This window comes from Platichthys flesus, chromosome 15 (genome assembly GCF_949316205.1).
Source record: "Platichthys flesus chromosome 15, fPlaFle2.1, whole genome shotgun sequence".
Taxonomy (NCBI): Eukaryota; Metazoa; Chordata; class Actinopteri; order Pleuronectiformes; family Pleuronectidae; genus Platichthys; species Platichthys flesus.
The window spans coordinates 22646087-22668721 of record NC_084959.1 but is presented as its reverse complement, the minus strand read 5'-3'; the positions used below and the strand labels follow the sequence as shown (position 1 = coordinate 22668721).

The 22635-nt window shown below is 40.4% G+C and overlaps 1 protein-coding gene across 4 annotated transcripts in view; it reads left to right on the top strand.

The window, feature by feature from the left end:
- dlg2 (discs, large homolog 2 (Drosophila)) overlaps positions 1–22635 on the top strand; it is a 133987-nt gene that overhangs the window by 70971 nt on the left and 40381 nt on the right. For all 4 annotated transcript variants that reach the window (XM_062405437.1, XM_062405439.1, XM_062405441.1 and 1 more), the window contains exons 6-9: positions 13806–13859; positions 14806–14856; positions 17148–17272; positions 22339–22508. In XM_062405437.1, coding sequence (XP_062261421.1) covers positions 13806–13859; positions 14806–14856; positions 17148–17272; positions 22339–22508 — 400 coding nt within the window. The remainder of the gene's footprint in view (positions 1–13805; positions 13860–14805; positions 14857–17147; positions 17273–22338; positions 22509–22635) is intronic.

Below are 22635 nucleotides of genomic sequence, written 5' to 3'. Positions count from 1 at the left end.
TGGTGTGCTAAAGGGGAGCGAATTATCTGGAGTGATAGTCGCTTTTAGCTAGCTCCGGTGGCAAGCAGTGTGGTGACCGCAGGCTCCCGGTGCCGTTTAGTTAATCAAATAGAAGCAACTACCTATGGTGAAGGCAGTCGCATCGACGTTAATTCCACTAGCGTCCGGCGATGGAGGTGTTAGCTCCGGTCTGTGGACAGCAGCTAGTTAGCATCAACGCCGATTAGAAAATTGCTTGTTCGTGAAGCGAGAAGAGGTGTTTGAATGACGTGTGACGCCGCGTCCACCTTATTTAAGGTGCGGCACCTTGACGCGGACGTCACGACTGCCAGCCTATCAGGGCTGGCGAATTGGAATAAGTGCTTCTGTGAATACGCGCGAGGGGCGTATCCCATAGTGAGACATCGAAACGAATGCTAAGAAAGAGAACTCACAATGCGTTGCTTAACATTCGTCACATACTACGATGCTCTGATTGGTTGTAGGTCTATCCAATTGAGCGAAGAGGAATTTTATTTCCTGGTTAGTTGAAACACGCCCCATAATCACAGCCCAATGGAGAGGTCTCAGACTCACATTCTGACTAGAATTGTGAGTCTGACAACGTCAGGCTATGAGGACATTTGAGTTCAAATAAAAAATTAAGGTTGCTCTATTTTTATAAATGTGGCATGATAAAGACAAGTGTACTGCAACTTTTTGTCAAGGTGATGAAATGAACATTGATTAGTCTGGTACATTTTTACCAGCGTGTATAAATAAGTAAATGTGAATTTTTTTCCATACAGTTTCTCTGAGGGAATTGCCTCTTCAATAATGATTCTATATAAACAGCAGAATATATAGATATAAATGTAAAGCTTGACAGGGACCAATGTGAGAATATAAAATCCTATTGCAATGTGTCTTAATAATAATAATAATTGAACAACTTAAAATCGTGTTTAAATCCTACATAGGATAAGATAATATATTTCTTTTCAAATGAATGCAACTGATCTGGAGAGTGAAATAAACATTGGCACTGAGAATTGTACTTATTCTGTAAAATTGTATTAAATATTATTACTAAATGTGTTGTTCTAAATTTCGAGCAGCAGTGGATCTATTAGGGCACCTGGCAAGATAAAATGGAATTGTTTTTGCTGGTCATTAATACAAACTGATTTTCTATTAGTAAACCGTAGGTGCAAAAGGCTGGGTGATTTCAAATTCACCTCCATGGCTACACATGCAAGTGTAACAGATTGATTTTGGTAGAGTTATGAGGAATGAGAGAAGTGGGGGTCAGTTAAGTGGGATTTAGAGGGTTAACTGATCTAATCATAATTTTGTGACATTGTGGGGCTGCCATATCAAAGTTTTTCAGTTTATGTCTATAGGAGCCCTGTGCCAAATTGGGATTTATGACACAATGTGGTGTCAGTTGCAGCTTCACAGCCCTGCATCATCCATCATTCTTGTCTTATCTCAGTTGGATGTAGACACGTAAACATGTTTTGCACAGCCAACATGGGCCCTCATTCATTGAAGAAAGGAAAGGCTACAGTAGAGTATATGCCAAGCTGTGTTCATCTTGGTACATAAGGGATCATAGAAACGGTCAACCATGTCTACCCGGCTTGTACTTTGTATGTGTACAATGTGTACTGCTCTGTCCAGCATTCTGAATGCAGCATAAAGTCAGTGTGTTGAGTTTGTTGATTGACTCACTCAACGTAAATGACCACTGCTGTCTGCCTGTTATTGCCAGCCCTTAAATCAAACGCAGAATTATACTAAGTAGAGCTAGAGGGAGGTATTTGTTAGTTAAATACCACACACACACGCACGCACAAACACACACACACACACACACACCTACACACACACCGACACACAAAAACATGCGCACAGACAGACCCACTCAAAAACACCGATACAGGATAATAGGGGACAATTGTCTGTCTGCCTTTGACCTTTCATCCCTTTGCTAAAATGTTGTTGTTTTTGTTGTAGAAATAGATTTAAATTGTTTGTATATTTGCTAAAGCTGGAGATGCCCACCAGCCATCAGAGTGGAACATTCCCATGCCAAAATGATAAAAGAAAATGTGTGTGTGTTGATTACCATTACCATTGTGATATGAAGGAGGCATAACATAACAAATCCACCAACTAAGAGCAGTGTTCTTTTTTGTTAATTAGCTTAATTTAGTAGATGCTGCTAGTTTGTCAGGCCTACAGCTTAAAGCTGAAGTGTGAGTGCCACCATGTGGCAAGTTGGATGTATTGCATAAAATTCAATGCATGTCAGTGCACTAAAATGTTTGTTAGAAAAGGTTTTTTTGCACCTCAATTTTATAGACGACTGCAGAAGCAGTTGCTTATGCTTCAAGTTTTACAATTAATGCATGTCATTTACATTATCTTGTCAGTGTGGAAAAATGTTTCAATGCATTTTAGAGTTCATATTCAATGTACAGTACTTTTCTATGGAGGTCAGCTATCTTATTGTCGGACAAGAGGGTCTGCATACCTCCATAAAAGCATTGCTTTGGACATCACTGGATGCACCTTTAATGTTGAGTTATATTAAGAAAATGTCCTGTAAAATGATTTGTGGGGAGAGCAGTCTGCCCAAATTGGTTAACGATGCTTTCTTGAATAGCCACAGGCCACATGTTGACGGAACAGGAGAGAAAATAGCCCTTTAAAGCAATTCAACGTTCCTACCATGAGCTCTCCTTCTCATTGCAATGATGATTGTGTTCCTTCGTGACAGACGCCTGAGTGGCTAAGAGCTGTTCAATCCTCTTGCACCGTCACACTAAGTGACCTGTCAGATTTTGATTAGCTCATCCCGAGTTTGTGTCAGGGGTCAAATGGTTTCTGAATGCACTGACAATGAAAGTCACACACAACCATCCCAGGTTTGTGTGAGACTGCATGAACACCAAGTTGAATGGACTGTATACTGCCCTGGAGATATTAAATGTGTTAAACATTCTAATAGCACAGCATGTAATCTTGTGTTGAAATTTACAATATGTATTGTTTACAACCTCATCTGAGGTCACCCAGACTGTGATATCCTACACTGAGGTGAATATTTAAATCTGTACAGAACGTTGCCATTAATAATTTAAGTTGAGTCAAATCTATTAATATATTTCTACAAAACTATATTCAAGCACCGGAAATTATTGATGTTTTCTTTATTTGCAACAATTCTTAGATACCGGACCTAACCTAACCCTAACCCTACCCCTAAACCTTATTTAGGAGGAGAAGTCATGCAGTGTAAACAATTGTTTGGCTTGACATATTGGTCTTCAATCTTCCAGGGCTAGTGACAATGTTGATGTTGTACGTGGGATGTAGATAATTATATGTTCACAAAAAGTTCAGAGCTCAGAATAAAGCTGTGGGACATGAAGCATAAGTAGGTCAGTAAGTAGAATAAGTTTGGGGTCCTTCGTTCCAGCTCAGCAAAGATGTCACATGGTGGTGAAGGTCCAATAAGGAAGTTATGGATGAAAACCCTTGGTAAACACAATAAAAAGGTGACTGTCAGAGGGATACCTGGTTTTGAATTTGGGGGTAGATTGATAAATATATTCTACTCAGCAAAACTTAACAGAATGGAATTGATGTCACAGTGTGTTTGATAAGAGGCAATATTGTCCTAGAATATACTCTGAATAGTAGACAAGGCAGGGACCAGAAGGAATACTACTTGAACATGTTTTAATACTGCTAAATAGTCTGATTGGATGTTTCCAATTTAGACACATAGATAAGATTTAATAAGCAGACAATGATCTTCAGTATTGAAAGTATTTGACAATTTGTAAATGAAAACAGAGGCAGAGAACTTCCTTTTGTTACACAGGAGACAATATCATGTCCAGCTAATATAACAGGAAGGGCAACAATGTGGATGGTGAGGGTTCGTATATTTTTTGAGAAATATTTGGAATTGGTAATTGATAACTATTGTGTTTGGTGTCATGTCCCCCTTTGTACAAAGGAACCATATGAGTAGACTTCCAGGTACAACGAATTATACCTGTTGATATGCAAAGATTTAATTTGTGTCCTATTTGCTCAGTGAAATGTTGTTTTGCAAAACGTTAACGTTAAGATTTCCTGGCATGAATGGTTTGTTATGCATAAGCAGCAGCTGGTTGTAATGTTAACTGACAGGCATGATTTTTTCATGAATAAATGACCAGCAGCAGCAAAATAGAAGCAAAGAAGAAAAATTCAGTCAGTTTAATGCTATAGGCCCGCTGCTTTCCTGTCAGATAACACGCTCTCCTAGAAATAACTGACGTTTGAATGGTAAATAATTGTAATAGTTTTCAGTAAAAAACCAGCTACCAGTAGTAACCTATGTTAAGGTGTCGAGCATCATGTAAAAATAAATCATGTCTATTCCAAATACTCTCTGCTGCCAGATTCAGTTAAAATTCATGGCCAAACAGGGTGAGGGCAGTAGATCAGAGACAACACAGTGCCTTTTGTTGTTGAGGACTACGTCAATTAGTGTAATCAAATCTTTGAGAGATGCAGACCGCAGCTCAGATATGGGTAATGAGGTTTCAGTCTGAGGAGCAAAGGAAACAGCCCACATTTTGTCTGATGTTTACAATATGTTTTTGGGTGCTTTTTGTTGTATATTACACTTGGCTGTTTCTGACTTGTGTTATTTAGGTGATACAATCAGAGCTCTGCTCTTACTAAAATTAATTCTGTGGAAGCCCTAAGGCGAATAGGATTACCGTCCGTTAGACACAGTAGGGGACATTTAATAGTCTCTGCAGCTCATTTTTAATGCATCTGTGTGTAAGATGTAATATAATGTAACAGGCAAATAAATCAGAGAGAAGCCTGAAATGTTGAACAATTAGCCATTTAACTTGACTGACCACTTCAGTAGATGCAGCTGTCTGAAATTGATGGAGAAAAGCAAGTGCAATCTGCTGCAGTATTTTATCACACGCATGCAGAGGGAGAGAGACGATAGCCTGTCCTGAAAGGGACAATGATACAATCTCCTAATAATTCACACAATGAAAAGCTTTAGTGGCAGCAGCAAATTATATTGCAGCACATTTAAACACATGGTATAAAGTTAATATACAGCAGCTTTTCCTCAAGCCCAACATCACAGGAAACAAGAGCAATAATGTGTCGTTCTGTAATTTTTCAAATGGTTCCTTTTTGTTTTCCCTCAGTAGCCTCCTGCTTGCTTTCCCTTCCTCTAACAGCTCATAGTTGTTGACCTTTCTATGTTATCAATATGGTTCTCTTCCTCTACCTTGGCTGCTATGGTATCTGCTGATGATAACTATCCTACACTGCAGTTGTGGACTTAAATTAGCTCATTGTTACCTGGCCTTTTGGAATGCTGGAACATCCTGTAACCAGAAGGTGAGCAGTTCGATCCAAGTCTTCTCCCCTCCACATGCAAGTGTTTTTTGGCAAGAAACTGGACCTCAAATTCTCACTGTTGGCTTGGAGGTTCTCATAGCTAAAGTGCTGATGTATAAATCTGTGTGTGAATGGCATGTGTGTGTGAAGTGCTTCGAGTGATCATCAAGACTAGAAAAGTGCTTTTCAAATACAGACCATTAATCACTTGCAGATTCTTACTGATGAAGAAAGGCCTAGACAGTTAAGACTGCTGTAGATGGTAATAAGATTTAATGAAAGAAATAGATCTAAACATGGAAATCTAATTATCATGCCCAACTACACACTGACAGATAAACTCTACACTTTTTTTCACAAGCTATAAATAGAAACACACTACAACTTGAGGGGAAATCCACAAGTCATCCAACGTCCTGTATCCTAATATATACCAGCCTCCAACACCTTACTGTGTTTCTGAGGAATAAATTCAGGACGTAATATCATTAGTTTCATATTCTAGTTTTAGTCTGCACTGGCTCTAAGTATAAATACAACAGCTTGAAAGGCATGTTTTTCTCTCATACAAAATTATTTTCACTTGGTTTACATTCATGAGGCTACAGGGAATATTTTGCAGTGCCATGAAATCAGAGTGAAATGATTAAATCCCACCAGGAGTGAGTTGGATTTTACTCCACTATATCACAAACTGGTCACTGGTGTCAGGTTTTAATGTTGTTTCGGGACACGCATGTAGTTAATGAATGTCAATAAATACCATATTTATTTAGCCCCACAAAAATAAAATAATGGTCATGTTGTATCCTGTGGGTTAATGCTGACTGTCTTCTTCAGCAAATGGGACTGTGAAGAGCCAAGCAATGAAGCAATTTCACAACATAATGAAATTAGACACATAGGCAAACCTGAAAATACACAGGATGAAGGAGGGATGTCAGAAAGAGCTGAGAGGTCTGTGTTTGTTGATTTCTGACTAACCAACCATCCATCCGATCATGCCCCCTGCTGCCCACACACTCCGTCTTTCATAACAGTGTGACACACACACACACTCAGGCTGCCCACTGATGCTCTCTCTCTCTGAGGGCATGCTTTTCACTGCCTCAGTCAGCTCTGATGAGGTATTATTCTTCATCACTGACTGTTTTGTGGCTGTCGCCTCTGGTAGATGGAATGGGTAATGATAACGCCCACACATACTCAAGCATCACCTAACAGACCATGTGACGGTGCACTGTGTGTAGAAAAACTAGGTATCTCTCTGGAGCTAAACCCCTAATTGTTGGTGACATCATCTCCAATTGAAGATTCAGATTAAACATTTAGTGTATTTGTGTATTTCAGGTGCTGTGAGGCATACAGATTATTTCCCTTTCTCACATCACAGATGATGTTGATGCTAAAGCAGCTGGATGTTTTAGCAGCATTTGCGTCCCTCTGACCCTGATTTCATCTGACTGAGGAAATGGGTGACATGGAAGTCAAGAAATGCACTTTGTGTTCGAATTGAATTAGCATGCTTTCTGTAATTTGACTGCCTCGCATGCTTTTTGTTTGCTGTGCTCCTCAGCTGTGAGACTGGGTGTGGAAGGCTTAGATCCATCTGTGGGCTAGTGGCTTGTGGCAGTCATTGAACGTTACTCTCATCCTATCTGTTTTTGTGTTTAGGAAGTTTTTGAAAGAAAGTAAAGAAATACTGTGCCGTAAACAACTATAATTCCTGCCGTTTGCTTCCACCAACCACTATGGTCACAATATCTGTTTCTACTTCTGATGATGAATAATTACCCGGAAAGTGTCGATAATTGTGATGTCTCAGTGAAGTTCACCTTTGACCTTTTGAATATAGGTTGAAATTACTTCAACATTTTATCCTGATTGACATTTGTCTGAAAATGTCTCATAATTAACTAATTCATTCTTGGGAATTATGGACAAAAAATACTTTAAAATGATAGAGCAACCTTTCTTGTAAAGGTGAATTGAACAGTCTGACAGAAACCCCCCACAACATAATGCCTGCAGCCACGTATTTTATGTACTTGCTTATTTGCATTGACCCTATCGTTTTTTCGAAAACTTTTTTATATATTCACTGTTAGAAGTCGTTTCTCTTTATTTTTGTATACTGATTATATTTTTAATCCGCTCAAATTCAGCCACTCCTTCAGTATCAGTCCAGGGTTTTGTAGTTTAAGCTCCCATTGCCTTCAATTCCCAGCAGCATCACATCCCTGGTTTCTGCCTGGAGTTGCGGATGCTGTCAAGTAGCACTGCCAACACACAGTAATTTATCCCTCTCTCTCTCTCTCTCTCTCTCTCTCTCTCTCTCTCTCTCTCTCTCTCTCTCTCTCTCTCTTTCCTTGTCTCCTGCTGTTCTTATCTGCCTCGCTCCTTCCCATCATGCTCTTATTCATCCCCCTCCTTTTCCTCATACCCCAAGTCCTCTCTCACTTGGCTCTCCTCTTTCTCTCCCTTGCACTCAATTTCATTCTCTTCCTGTATCCCCCTCTATCCCTCTCTATCTCTCTTCCCCCTTCCCCCTCCCCTTTCTCTCTCTCCCTCCCTCTTTTCCTCTCATTTATCATTCTCCCACTCCAGAAGCTCTGACACACACACAAACACAGACACACAAACACACACACACCCCTCTGTAGCTTGTATAGCTACAGCAGCCAGCCCGTTGGTTCATTCATCATTCCTTTTGCCAGAGTGAGCCTCATACATCAGGCAGTACTGTGTCTTTGTGCACTTGTGTTTTTCGACTCTACCAGTTCAGCAACAGAAGAAGCAAAAGAGGAAGTGTTTAAGTAAGCAGAGGTTAGTGTTGGGTGACAGCATGACTCTTTACCTGAACAAGCAGCAGAGTTGCTTTGCGGACATTGACGGAAGGGGGGACTGTGGAGAGGAGCCATCTTCCTTTAGCTGGCATCATCAGCACCCCAGCAATCGCCATCAGCATCACCCATGCCAGCGATACCATTACGGATCCATCCCTGGCGGTGCCACACTTCCTCGAAATGGAGGTCGCAAGGCGGCCTGGCATTTAGACAGCATGTCCTCCAGGAGTCCAGGCCGCTTGGCGGCAGTCAGAGGCAAGGGGGGGAGCTGCAACCTGTGGCCCTCTGAGTCTGGCTGTGTCCAAAGCTGGCAGGAGCCTTATCAGGTAAATCTATGCTATTATCAGAGGACATCAGCAGCTATGATCGTGAGGACCAATGTTGGAGAGTGCTGAAGTCTGCAAATGCTGGGGAAATTGTGATGTCGATTTTGTTGCTTTGCTGTTTGATGAAGGAAACAAATGTTGTTATTATATGTCATTTTTTTAGTTGCAGTACAGACCTATATCTTCGGAGGTTTTGTCTGTGCATCTGCCCAAAGTTGGTGGGAGGATCTGGAAGTTTCCTAACCTTCCTGATTGGGCTTGTTAAGGGGATATAGAAATGTTTTATAAAATTAATAACCCCCGTAATGGCCTAATTTATTTCCTTCTTTAATAACTTAAAGAAAAGATTTCCATAGTATGGAGTTGCTTCAGTGTTAATTACATTCTGGATCAGATTTCCCTGTAAGAAAAGTGTTTTGTTAGTTACATGTGCGTCTCGATTGTGTTGCCTCATTTTATCAGCAGCCTTGGCAACCCTTCTCCTTATTTGGTGCCAAACACAAGAAACTTCCCTGTAAACACCAGGACGGGGGAAAGCATCCGTAAATTAAAGCACAAGGCTCTATCAAAACTTTGCAATCACATTACAATCACAAGTTAGTTAAGTTCGTATTTATCATCTACACGCCCAGTAGTTACTGAGTATCGGGTGGATCTGGTAATTTGATAGCATTGATCAAATTGATTTCAAGGGGGAACCGGTGAACTGAGTCTGTCAAGCATCAGTAATCAGAGCTTGTAATCTGACAGGGATGCTAGATTCTCAAGTCCTGGGAAAAAATATGGGTGTGGCAAGAATTACAGGCATTGTCCTAGTATGTTTTTCCTGTTGCCATTTAAAGGTTTGCTCGGGAGCTATTGTCATTTTCTTGAAGTACATTATGAAATGAGCAAACTTCATTAACTGATTGTTACATATGTGCTTGGCTTTGTCTCTTACTGATTGACAATAGGCAACATGATTCACCTTGTCATGAAAACCCAACTATATCTTAGGGCTGGCAGCTGTTTTATTGTTTGATTATGTGAATACATAATCTGCAAAGTAAGTGACGTATTAAAGATGGTTGTGGATAAATGCAGAATTCAGCAGTTAGTGTTGTATAGAGGCACATACTGACTTCAGTATTTCAGATATATTAACATTCTTTATCAACTAATCAATTAATTCATTCTATCATACATGTTTTTGATACTTAGCTGCTGACATACATATGATGACACAGATATGAGCGGTGATATGTGTTCAAGCAAATTGATCAAGCTCTATTTAGTTGTATAAACTAGCAATGATCCCTTTAATTTGCTGTAAAAATACCAACCAAATAAACATGTAATGTGTATTTTTGCGCAACACAGATGTCTTCAAACCTATTTTCATGTATCATTGCCCACAAAATGGTTGAATACAAGTGATAAGGGAACCAAAGCCAACATTAGATATTGCCTCTTCCGATGTGTTTTTAAAAAAAAGAAATTATGGGACAGTGCAGCTTTAAAGGTAGCCATGGTGACAAAATGCTTCTTAACATGATTTTACTCTCACTTAAAGGCTCAATGAGCAGAAATCCCCTCATTAGTGACATTAGATTCTATATACTTGTATGTAGGTGTTTGACCCTTTGTTAACTTCTTTGTGTGTCCGTGAGTCATTTGCTATAAATGTGCAAAAATTACTAAAAGCTTGACTGCTTGTTATTATCTGAGCTAGTTTTTCCCGATGGGATGAAACTGGAGAGTTAACAGCAGCTGAGTGACTGATCAGTAGGTGTTCTCCATCAGGAAATATACTTGTTGTTAAAAAACTTTTGTACCACAATGTAAATCATGACGGTGGATTTAATTGCCGGGATGGGTGGTGTTTTTGCAACTATAGCGCAAATGAAATTGCCTCAGGCAAGGCCAGTGGTGTGTAATGGTAGGCCATCAATCATGTAACAGATGGAAATGCAAGGCAGGGAAATGGCACAGGGGCAGCACACAGCTTTACCTATTCTCTATGAAATACTGAAAGCTGGACAATGAGAATAGGCAGGATCACAGGTCCCGTGTAAAGACAAGAGGAGATTGAGGGAAAATACATTATAATACTAAAGCAAACATATTTCACACGGTATGCAGTAGTAACCATACCATGCAAATGTTATTGTTCTTCATCATTATTTCCTCCTGCCACATTTGAATGGATAACTGATGATCCATTGTTTCTAATTCGTCCCTGAGGAATCCATCAATGTTATCTCTGCTAGCCAGAAATATGGACCAGTGACTTTTCACTTGGAATATAGTTTTAGTCACATTTAACATATCCTCACTTCTCGAGCTTAGCTTAGCTGTCACAGTCCTCAATCCTTCCTCCCTTACTCTACGCATACTCTACATCCCACGCTGTGTTGTTGACTATTTTTACACAAGACGACAGTGAATTATTGATACACTTCTGTGTTTTCATGAGCCACTACACATAGAGATACTGCTGAATTATTGAGCAAAACTGAACCTGAGCAAAGACTGTTGAAGAAGGACAACCAACTCACTCTTTCACATCTAAAGTGTCCAATTTGATTTTCATTGTACAAATAAGGCTTTATGCTTACTTCATCATCGGCTTGGCTTCTCTTCATTACAATATCAGAGTAAAAGAAGAAAAAAGAAAATATAAAACTCAAAGTTGTGGGGAAAGGCGGGGCACTCAAAACAGGTCAATCTGAGGAGGGCTGTTTTAGACAGTGTAAAAAGGGTGCTGTTTTAAATTATCCTTGTGTTATTTTGAACAAAGTATGTTACAGACATTTCATTAAGACCCCAAGGAACCATATCAACTGGGGTGAAATGGGCATAATATGTCCACTTTAAGGAGATCATGACTGAATTGATATATATATATATTTATGTATTGGGATATTGAACTTGTGTTATTGTGGGTGGGTGGATAGAGTCTGCACACAAACAAAACAGATAGTAGCTCAACAATATGTAGAGTTAACAAACTGCTTTTATTTGTTAATAGAAATAGTCTACCATGACACATTTAACAGTTCTTGCCTAATCACTGGTATAGTCAATAGTTGTGTGATATACTGTTAACCTCTCATGCACGGTGTTGTAATGTTGCTGGAACACTGGCCTAATGTGCTGCTGGGAGCAGTTGATCACGTGGTGATGTTAGGAAACATGAACAAGAAGAGACATGGGCCTAAGTGCAGTTATGCATGCCATTTATGTGCTCACTTGAGTAGCCACTACCTCTTGGGGGTCTGTGTGTGCACACATGATGTTTAATTGTGGTAGGCAGTAGTATCCAAGTTATATATTTATATATGAATTACTGTACTCTTTCCATCTTGCCACTATGCGGTAGTATATTGTAAGCCTACCTGATATCACTGCGGAACAGCTCACAATGCTGGCATGCCATACCACACTTTTGACCTGCTGCTGAGGAGCTGACTTCTCATGGTCCCCAGAGAGCATCCAGCGATGGAAGTAAGATTAATGACCCTCCTGACCTACAATCACATTATTTTGAGCTGCCTGCTCCCCTGCATATAAAAGTAAATTTGCTGTACAATAGTCTGTTTGTTTCTCTCTCTTCTTCTGTCTATTTGTAATGACTTTAAGTGACGTGACGTGAGAAGCATTACAGATCAGTGGTTATAAGTGGATGTTTGTGATAAGAGGCTATATGCTAGGGTTTGAACAAACTTTTGTGGTGCTGAAGTTAAATGAGTGATAGAATGTTGGCAGTAAATTATAGTAAGAGGAATACACTGCAGGCTGCCCATGCCGTCATGTTGTGTTGTTTGGAGTCACAATTGAGTTCTGTCTGCTCTCCCTGAGAAAAGCCATGAAGTCATTCATATGATTAGTGTCCGTGCACAGCAAGCCAAAGACATCTTAATCCCTCTTATCATTCCTCTCACAACACCATGGTCTTTCTGCCAGTGTCTGACTTTGCTGCTCTGCAGAGTCAGAAAACTATAATATTTCTCCCTTTGTTAACATCACAGAACATCTGAGTCTGTGATGTTCAGAATCACACACAATTCAGACTCACTTATTTGAATGAGCCACATTAATGAATATAATTCATAACCAAATAGAAATAGAGCATATTGTTAACAGATACATCACCAGACCTATGACAATTCAGCAAAAAGACATAGGGGTAGATTTTGAACACACATACACATTCACTCTGTGTTCGTTCATGTCCACTGAAAAGATTGTAATATAACACAGAATCTTATAGAGGCATGACTGATATCACAACTGTGTATACACATGGCTATTTTATCAAACAAGGGTCTCACAATTTATAGTAGAACGCTAATTTATTAACTGTGTGTGAGTAATTAAACAACCAGCCAATCCTACAGTGTATGTTGCTCTGCACCTAGTGGTCTAAGCCGTATGAACGTTGTGATGGAGACACTAGTGGACAGGCTGAGTCTCTGGTCAATGACACTTGGCCTGTTGTCACTGGACTGATGACCCAACATCATGTCAGTCAGATGCACAGCAAGTACACAGTCTATGAGGCACTCTGAGATGTATTGTACACAATACTAGAGACTGATTGTGAGAGAGAGAGAGAGAGAGAGAGAGAGAGAGAGAGAGAGAGAGAGAGAGAGAGAGAGAGAGAGAGAGAGAGAGAGAGAGAGAGAGAGAGAGAGAGAGAGGCTCATATGGTCAAAGTTAATCTAATGTCCATTCCTGCCTTTAACGCTCTTCTCTTTTTCGACAGGCGAGCAGGAGACGACATTTTGTGGGGGTGCTGTGTGACATTGGTTTTATTTCATGCTGCACAATTTATGACAGCCATATTATTACATGACTGGAGGTCAAACCTTCAATACACTATAGTTTCCAGGTTCACAAGCTGCAGCCCTTTGGGAATTTGTAATTGTAATTACCATGCTTGTGCAGTATTTTTGCTATTAGTAAGGTGACAGATTTACACATCTGAACAATATAAACTAACCACATCCATTAATTTACTACCCATGTTCTCATCTCCCTCTCTTGTTGAACCCATTCAGCGTTACTCACTCTATCAGAGTACTATGCATGAGAAAGGAGTATTCATGTGCCATCCAGCAAATGCAATTGTGTTAAATTGTTGATGATACACCGATCCAGAAGCTTGTACCGTGAAAGTAGGATAGTGGTGGGTCTCACTCTTTCCTCCTCCTTCTCTCTCTCTCTCCTACAGGCCAGCCCTGCCCCAATTATCGTCAACACAGACACTTTGGATTCAGTTCCTTACGTGAGTTTGAATCTTTGTGCCTTTTTATGTGCCTATTCGTTTTTTTAGTTAAAGATCAATACTTCAAGCTCATTTGACTAGACGGTCCTTAAAGCTCCAATATTGTGAATGAGGTGAGAATCATCGTGTAATTTATTTAAAAGGAGGTCGCAGTGCTCAATCATTGTTATTTGCCATGAATAAAATACCAGCACAAGATTTTCTAGACCTTCATGTCAAACACTTTTCCCAGTAGTTTACATCAAATTAAATAAATGGAGCTTTGGTGCCATCCAGAAGCTGAATTTATAACAAATACCTCCCAAAACCAGATTGGAATCGATGAGAAACTGTCACAGTTGGCAGTAGTGGCAGCTAAACAGCTAAAGACACTTTTGTGATTTGTAAAGAACTGAAGACAGGAGAGCACATGCATCCTCAAGTGACCTTTCTGCAAGACAACATCTCTTATTGAAAAGTTTGATGTGGCAGAGTTTGGACATAAACTTATCAGAATTAGCATCCAATAAACTTGTCTGCACTGTTCCTGCTGTGGCTAATTTAGTCCTTGGGACTTGATTGCTTCCGTGATGATATACAGTTCTGATGATAATATCTGATGCTAAACTTGGAATCTGAATTGCAGCATCTTATATGCTTATGTGCTTTACCTGCGTAAATGGTAATTAATCAACAGTGTGAAATACAGAGTGAGAACAACTTCAATTAACTATAAGCTGAAATTGTTTCCCTTGAGGAGGGATCTTTTTTAAAACACAAAGCACCTGTCACTACTATTTAAGTATTTGGATTTGGCCTTAGAGTCACTGAACATCATCTTTTTTTTTAAATAATTTAACATATTTCAACAGCACAGGCATGTATTTTCATTTTAAAGCAACATTTGAAGGACTACAGAAATTTATGGACTTGCTTTGCTTAATCTTTTCCATTTTTGTTCCCGAAGGTCAACGGCACAGAAATTGAATATGAGTTTGAGGAAATCACTCTGGAGCGGGTGAGTATTTCAGATCCGGCAGCTGTGTTTGACCTCTGAAAACCAATGAGAACGTGCCTTTGGTCGAGTAAAACCGTTTCCTGGAGGCTTTCAAATACATTGCAGAGATGTGATAGAGGGAACTTTCCTTCTGCTTCATCAAGGGTCTGCCCCCAGCGCGGAATGAAACACTTACATTCCCAAACTAGCTCAGTTTTCCACCCTATCAAGTACCACCCTGACAAGTATTAATCTGCATACCTAGAAACCAAAACTGTATTTGCCTCCTGACCTGAGAAAGCTTATTGCTCCTAAGAAATGAATGACAGTGATATTTAATATGGCTTATACATGCAGTTGTTCTGAAGTCTCATTTTACAGCTCCCCATCTCAATGTGGTACGAAGGTGATTTGACTTGAAAATGACTTCATTCTGATGTTTGGCATGGCACAAAACAATTTTATCCTTCACTACCCTTTAGTGATTTGCCGGCTAAAGCAGATGTGGCACGTGAGCTTGCAAATGAATCTGCAAGTCACTGAGATGGAAGAACCAGCTCAGTGGGCACAGAGAGGAGCAGAGTAGAGTTTGGATCACTTGTATACAATGACGAGCAGAGAAAAGGCCAGACCAACAGGAAAGCCTGCACTGGAGCTAAGATTCAAACAGCAGTGAAGCCTCCATCCAAATCCATGACCTCCATATTAAGCATCTGCCATCAGATGATGGTGAGAAGCACTGTCCGGTTCCCGTGTCACCCTGGAGAGCTGGACATTTTTAGATTCAGCATTCAAGGCAGCAAGGGCCTGCAGGCACGCTCAGTAGATTTTGTAATCAAGAGAAGCTTTTGCTCCCATCAGCATAGAACTTAATCAAAGCTTGGCTTTCATTTTGTGATTGGGCTTCCAGGCGATTGTATTTGCAGAGCCAACACGTCTAAATGTAACATTTCTTAGCAAAGTCATAATAATAATAAAGAGCCAGGTTACCTCACAAGAGAGGTTGTGACTTTGGCTAAGAAGAACACTATGGTCATTTCTTAATGACAAGCTGAATAATTAAAGCCTCTGACCACTGCCCATGCCGTCATGTTGTGTTGTTTGGAGTCACAATTGAGTTCTGTCTGCTCTCCCTGAGAATAGCCATGAAGTCATTCATATGATTAGTGTCTGTGCACAGCAAGCCAAAGACATCTTAATCCCCATGCATTTTAGAAATTAGAAAACTTTAGATAAATGAGATGCTGATCAAGGTTTAATGTAGCTAATATCACAATAACCCGTAAACTAAAAGCTGCAGCAGGTCGACTGTAGGTCATGTCAACCAACCTGTCAAGGTTTGAGGGAGGAGATGGACCCAGGATGCAGAGATTTTAACAAAAAAAAAGGTATTTAATGTAAATAAAAGACTTTAAACAAGACAAAAACAAAACACAAACACAAGCAGGTAAGTTCTGGCGAAAAAGCGCACGGAGAACAAGGAAGCAGGAGAAGCTGGTCGAGACAGCTGAAACAAACAAACCGTATCTGCCACGTGTGGAAACCACTAGCACAACAACGAGTACGAACCGACAGGGGACAAAGGGAAACACAGAGGCTCAAATACAGAGGAAAAGGGGCAATTACACACAGGTGAAACACATGAGGATTGGGCACGACAATCAACAACAGGAAGTAAAGACCGAAACACACAAGGAAAGCAGGACTACAAAATAAAACAGGAAACAGAAAATACAAAGAGACTGAAATTAATAAACTAAAATGACAGGACGTCACACAACCAACCTGATAAAGGACAACAAGCCTCAATATTGACATTTCAAGAATGATATCCTATATGTAAAAAGTATTGTAACATTATGAATATTCATTAAATACATATGAAATATCTGGAAAATGGTCTCTGTCATTTTAGGTATCTTTTATCAACTGTTCATGTTTCTGTTGATATGTTGGCCATTAGGGACGCTATATTAGATTAGATTAGATTAGATTTCTTTATTTATCCACACAATGGGGAAATTCACTTGTTACAGCAGTAATAGAAAAACAGAATTAAAGTAACAGTGTCGAAGCACTGTAAAAAAAAAAGAAAGAGATCACAATATATACACTTCTAAAACTACACATAATAAAAGTATGAAACAAACAACCTGCAAAAACAGACACTGTACAAAAACAGGTGCTGGGGATAAAGTGGAATGATGTTAAGTGTTATTGTAATGAAAACAGAAAATATGCAACAGTAGTGACCAACAATAGGTTCTGGTTGCGCTGACCTCTATGTCACTCACTGGTTTCCATGGTTACAGGGTAACTCAGGGTTGGGCTTCAGCATTGCTGGAGGAACAGATAACCCACACGTCGGTGATGACCCTGGTATCTTCATCACTAAGATCATCCCTGGAGGTGCTGCAGCAGAGGATGGACGCCTGAGGTCAGTCCTTTACACTTCTCCACACAGGTATTAAGAGACGACAGGTTTTCAGACCCAACTTGAAAAATTATTTTTGAGAAACAGCATTAAGCATTAAATACAACAACGTAATTTTTACCTCACAACAGATTTTAGGCCCTTTATTTCAAGTGCAGATCATTTATATGAAGCAGGACTAATTCCCTCTGTTTGATAATTATAACTGATCATGGTCAGGTTAGTTTTGTTTTCTGCTCGCTTCCTTTTTTAAAGTTTATACAAACATTTCCTGTAATTACTGTAAATGATTATAAAAGCCTCAATCAAGTTATTGGACAGAACTTCATCCTCTGTTAACAGGGCTTTTATTGTGAAACATTGCACAGTACATTTTACTACAAACTACAGTTGGCTGAGAAATTAACACACATACACCCATACTGAGTAAAGTGGGACCAGGTACTTTTGATCAGTAAATTAAAGCAGTAGCAATACATATTATGTTTAACTGAGACTTCATCTGGAGCCCGTCCATTTACTCCCTGTGTTTACTCTTGCAAGCTCATTTCATCTTTGAGTGAAAGGTTCTTTCTTTTGTAACTACTTAAGCATTTATAGTAATTGTCATGGAATATTACATGAGCCTCAGCTGATATTAACTCATTTAAATGAACATTTACTCATTTGGGAGTTTTAATCAAAGCGAACAATAGGAGAGAAGGAGAGACTGAAATTAAAGATTGAAATTAGGCATGCTAGGATGTTAGAGGATTCAGGAGAGGAGGTGCAGCTTTTCTGTTAAGCACATAACCATAAACGACCTTAGATTTGTGTCCTGATTTACTAAGCTTTTGTCACCAAAGCAGCTCTGGAGAACCACAAATGCAGCAGCTCTAGTAATAAATGTCAAAGAAAGAAATGCAGCCTCGTTACTGGGCATCATTTGCAGAGGTATGTGCCCACACAGTTCTAAGGTTGTCTGTACAAATGTGCAAAATCTGTTCACAAATGAATGAAGCCACATTAGAGTCAGTTGGCCGCTGATTTGATGCTGACATAATCGGCCCGAGAATTCACATGTAATTTCTTAATGCACAAATGAATAGTTGTATCCATATCCTGGTCCCATGGGGAGCCAGCTTTACAGATGTCCATTATTTGCACAAGGTTTGATAATTTGGTACAATTTGGTTTTGCTGAGCATATCGGACATTCAGAATGATTTGCTCTGCTTCAGTTTTATTTGTGTAAAAGCAAAACGACTGTTCTGAGTAAAGAGGGTATGGATACAGTCCATCACATCATTTGCTACAGTAGTTTGTTTAGGAGGCAACACAGCAAACCTGAGCTCATTCATCACATACCTGGAGTAAACGCTGACTCTAGGGAAAACACATTTTATAGCTGTTACCTGGGATCATGGCATGTTAATAATAAACATAAACACTTTAACCCCAAGTGTGAAACTGGAGAGTCACAGCTTGAGTGAGAGCAGTTTTCTTAGAACATTTCTGGTGTAATGCAAATGTGTATGAGGCAGTGAGATATTGTACCGCATCTACACCTGCTCTGTTTCCAATATGAAATGGGCTGTGTACATCTGACATGTTATCCTTGTGTTTCACTATCTATAATGAATCCTGTGTTTTGTTTATGAGGAGGGTTAGGGTTAATAAATAAATATCTTGCCACGGTGGCAACCCATGTACAGTACAACATGTATTAATTTCAGAACAGTACTAAAATGAATGTCAACAAAATTATGAATACATTAAAAAGTTTATAAATGCAGCAGTAATCATGATAACTGACAACTAAATATGCAGCAGAATATACCCTTAACAACCAAGTACAAAATAACCATACATATGCTTCAGGCAGTGCAACATTTTTTTCAAGAAGCTCTCACTGCGAGGGAACCATGTTCAGTGATCATTCGTGGAAGTGAGCTCTGATTGGTCGGAAACGGCTCAAACTGCCAGAATCAGTCCTAGCAGGTTCAAGAGTAATTCCAAACGAGATTCGGTTTTCCCAAATCAAACATCGCCATTGTCCCCTCACTCGACATATGGCAATAATTGTCTCTCACCAAAATATCTTACGGTTGCATTGCGCACGTAACTTAACCAATAAGTGTTCCTTACTTTTGTGTACCCTATCTGTGATGTAGGAAGCGTTGAAAAAGACCTTGTTTCACACTCAACTTATTGTTTTTACCTATTTACCTATATCTACCTATTAATTCCATAAACTGTCTGTATGTCTGTCCATTAGTCTGTCGAATGCCTATATCGTGAACCGTTCATCTTATCGGCTTCATCTTTTGCAAGTGTATCGTGGTGGCTAAGGGAAGTGCTTTCAGTTTGGCTTTTGTCCAGCAGACTAACAATTACAAAGTGACAGTTTATCATATAGCTGAACAGGAGGGACTTCAGCCGGGACTCTCCGGCGCGGGACAGGGACTGGATGGGACTCCGCAGGGACCTCTGACTCCTGAACAGGAGGGACATCAGCCGGGACCCTCTGGTAAGGGACTGGAGCAGGTGCCGCAAGGATCTCTGACGTCGGAAGAGGAGAAACGTCAGCTGGGGGCCTCCGGCACAGGGCAGGGACTGGGACAGGATCCGCTGTGAGAACCTCTGACGTCTGAAAAGAAGAGACGTCAGCCAGGAACCTCCGACGCGGAGCAGGGACTGGAACAGACTCGGGCAGGGGCCTCTGACACCTGAACAGGAGGGACGTTGCCGGGACCCTCCGGTGCGGGACAGGGACTGGAGCAGACTCCACAGGGACCTTTGACTCCTGAACAGGAGGTATGTCAGCCGGGACCCTCTGGTAAGGGACTGGAGCAGGTACCGCAAGGATCTCTGGCGTCGGAAGAGGAGAAACATCAGCCGGGGGCCTCCGGCACGGGGCAGGGACTAGCAAAGGATCCGCTGTGAGAACCTCTGACGTCTGAAAAGAAGAGACGTCAGCCAGGACCCTCGGGCACGGAGCAGGGAGCCGACGCCGCTGTGAGGACATCTCTGGTCAGATGGAAACAATTTACATTCATGATTGTGATCAGAAACAACGTTGTTGGCCAATCTTAGTATGTTACTATGGAAGGTGGATTAATAGAATTGATCCATAGGTTGGCTTATAATCTTTTAACAGATTTTAATTTGGTTAAGCAGTTTTTACTTTAATGTAGTGGACAGACACTACTTTGAAGATATTACTATATATACACTACCTTTCAAAAGTTTGGGGTCAGCTGAAAACTGTTGTTTAGCTGGTGAGAGAAGCTATAAAACTGGCCTTCCTTCGATCACTCCATTTTGCAACGCCATGCCATACCTTGTGGACAGCGCTTGATTGGAGCAAATTTCCTCCTAAAACAGGACAATGACCCAACGCACACCTCCAAATGATGCAAGAAGTATTTAGGGAAGAAGCAGGCAGCTGGTATGCTGTCTGTAATGGAGTAGCCAGCGCAGTCACCAGATCTCAACCCCCTTGAGCTGTTGTGTGAGTAGCTTGAACGTATGGTGCGCAAGAAGTGCCCTTTAAGCCAATCCAACTTGTGGGAGGTGCTTCAAGAAGCGTGGGGAGAAATTTCCACAGATTACCTCAACAAATTAACAGCTAGAATGCCAAAGGTCTTCATTGCTGTAATTGCTGCAAATGGAGTATCTGTGACGAAAGCAAAGTTTGAAGAACAAAATAAATTTTTCAAATAAAAATCATTATTTCTAAGCTTGTCTTGACTATATTTTCTGATCATTTTGCAACTTATTTGATAAATAAAAGTGTGAGTTTCCATGGAAAACAGGAAATTGTCTGAGTGGCCCCAAACTTTTGAACAGTAATGTATATATCATTGTTGTACAGTCTGTTTAAGTGTTGATGTTTCTGCTGAGTTTAATTAGTTGAGACATCATGATTTGCTTGTAAGACTGACTCATGATTAGCTCGGCAAGTATATTGGCTTGACCTTGATACAGCAGCACCACATCACGACTAGACTCGAACACCAGTGCAAGATATAGGAAGTGGGTGTGGATTCATGTTTGTACAGCAGGATAAAGTGGAGATGTATTTTCTGGCTACAGTCATTTGTATAATACCTATGGAGCTTTTGGGGGCTATTTGAGTGCAAGGGCAGGGTTTTGATGAGAAGTAATACACAATCTGACCATAAATTCAACAAGTCAGGTGCTCAAACTGAAATACCACGGTCTTGAAGAAAAATAGGAAAAAAGCTCCATAAATACCTTGCTCTATTGGTAATGTCTGAAGGTTGCTGGTACAAAACATGATGATGCAGCGAAGGAGCTCTAGGCAGAGCGACAGGGCGAGAGGCAAAGGGAGAACATCATTTACGTGTGTGTTTGTGTGTGTGTGTTCCCATTGGATCACAGCTGTTGCTGTGAGCGCCCCCAGGAGTCTTGTGTCCTTGAGTCCCAGGACATGAATGTTTTGGTTGACACCTCAAGGGATTTCAAACTGATTCGCTTGCTGACTGATTATCACACCTATTAACAGTCCAACCCACGTTGTCCCTTATCACAGACCTTAATGTTCACAATTTTGGCTGCATTCCAAAAGCGGTGTCAAGACACATGGGTCACCATGATCTACTGCCAACAAGCTCACGCAGTCACATCTGGCTACAGATGTGACTGTATGTGTTTGTGTGTACAGGGAGATGCAATAATGGAACTCTCTCTACACTGTAAGCGTGTTAGTTGTTTCCACAAAAGCTGCGACGTTTAATTCAATCCGTTCCGTATTTGTGTGTTTCTAAGTTGCTTTCTAGATAATAATACATTTGTCATGGTTTTGGCAAAATCTAAATTGCGGTAAAATGATATATATTGCGTGATTTAATCAAAGCTGAAGATTTTACTTTTTTTGACCTACCACTAAATATGTAATGGTTTGATTCTCAAAATGTTTTCTAATGCTGCTGTACATCTGCCTTGTAAACGCTCCCGTCACACTAAAACATGCTGTCAGTTTTTAGAGAATGAAATGTGAGTGCAGCCTTGATCTTTATTTTGAATTATCATGATCAAGCCAATTCTTCCCTGTTTCTTTTCCAGAGTAAACGACTGCATCCTGCGGGTGAATGATACAGACGTGTCTGAGGTTTCTCACAGTAAGGCAGTAGAGGCCCTGAAGGTTGCCGGTTCTATTGTCCGACTATATGTACGGCGCCGGAGGCCAATGTTAGAGACCATCATTGAGATCAAACTCATCAAAGGACCAAAAGGTGTGCTCAAACACACACACACACACACACACACACACACACACACACACAAACACACACATACATGCTCACGCAATGTTGCAAGGGAATCTATTTCTGCAATGGAAAGTTCCCTGTGAGGGAAGTC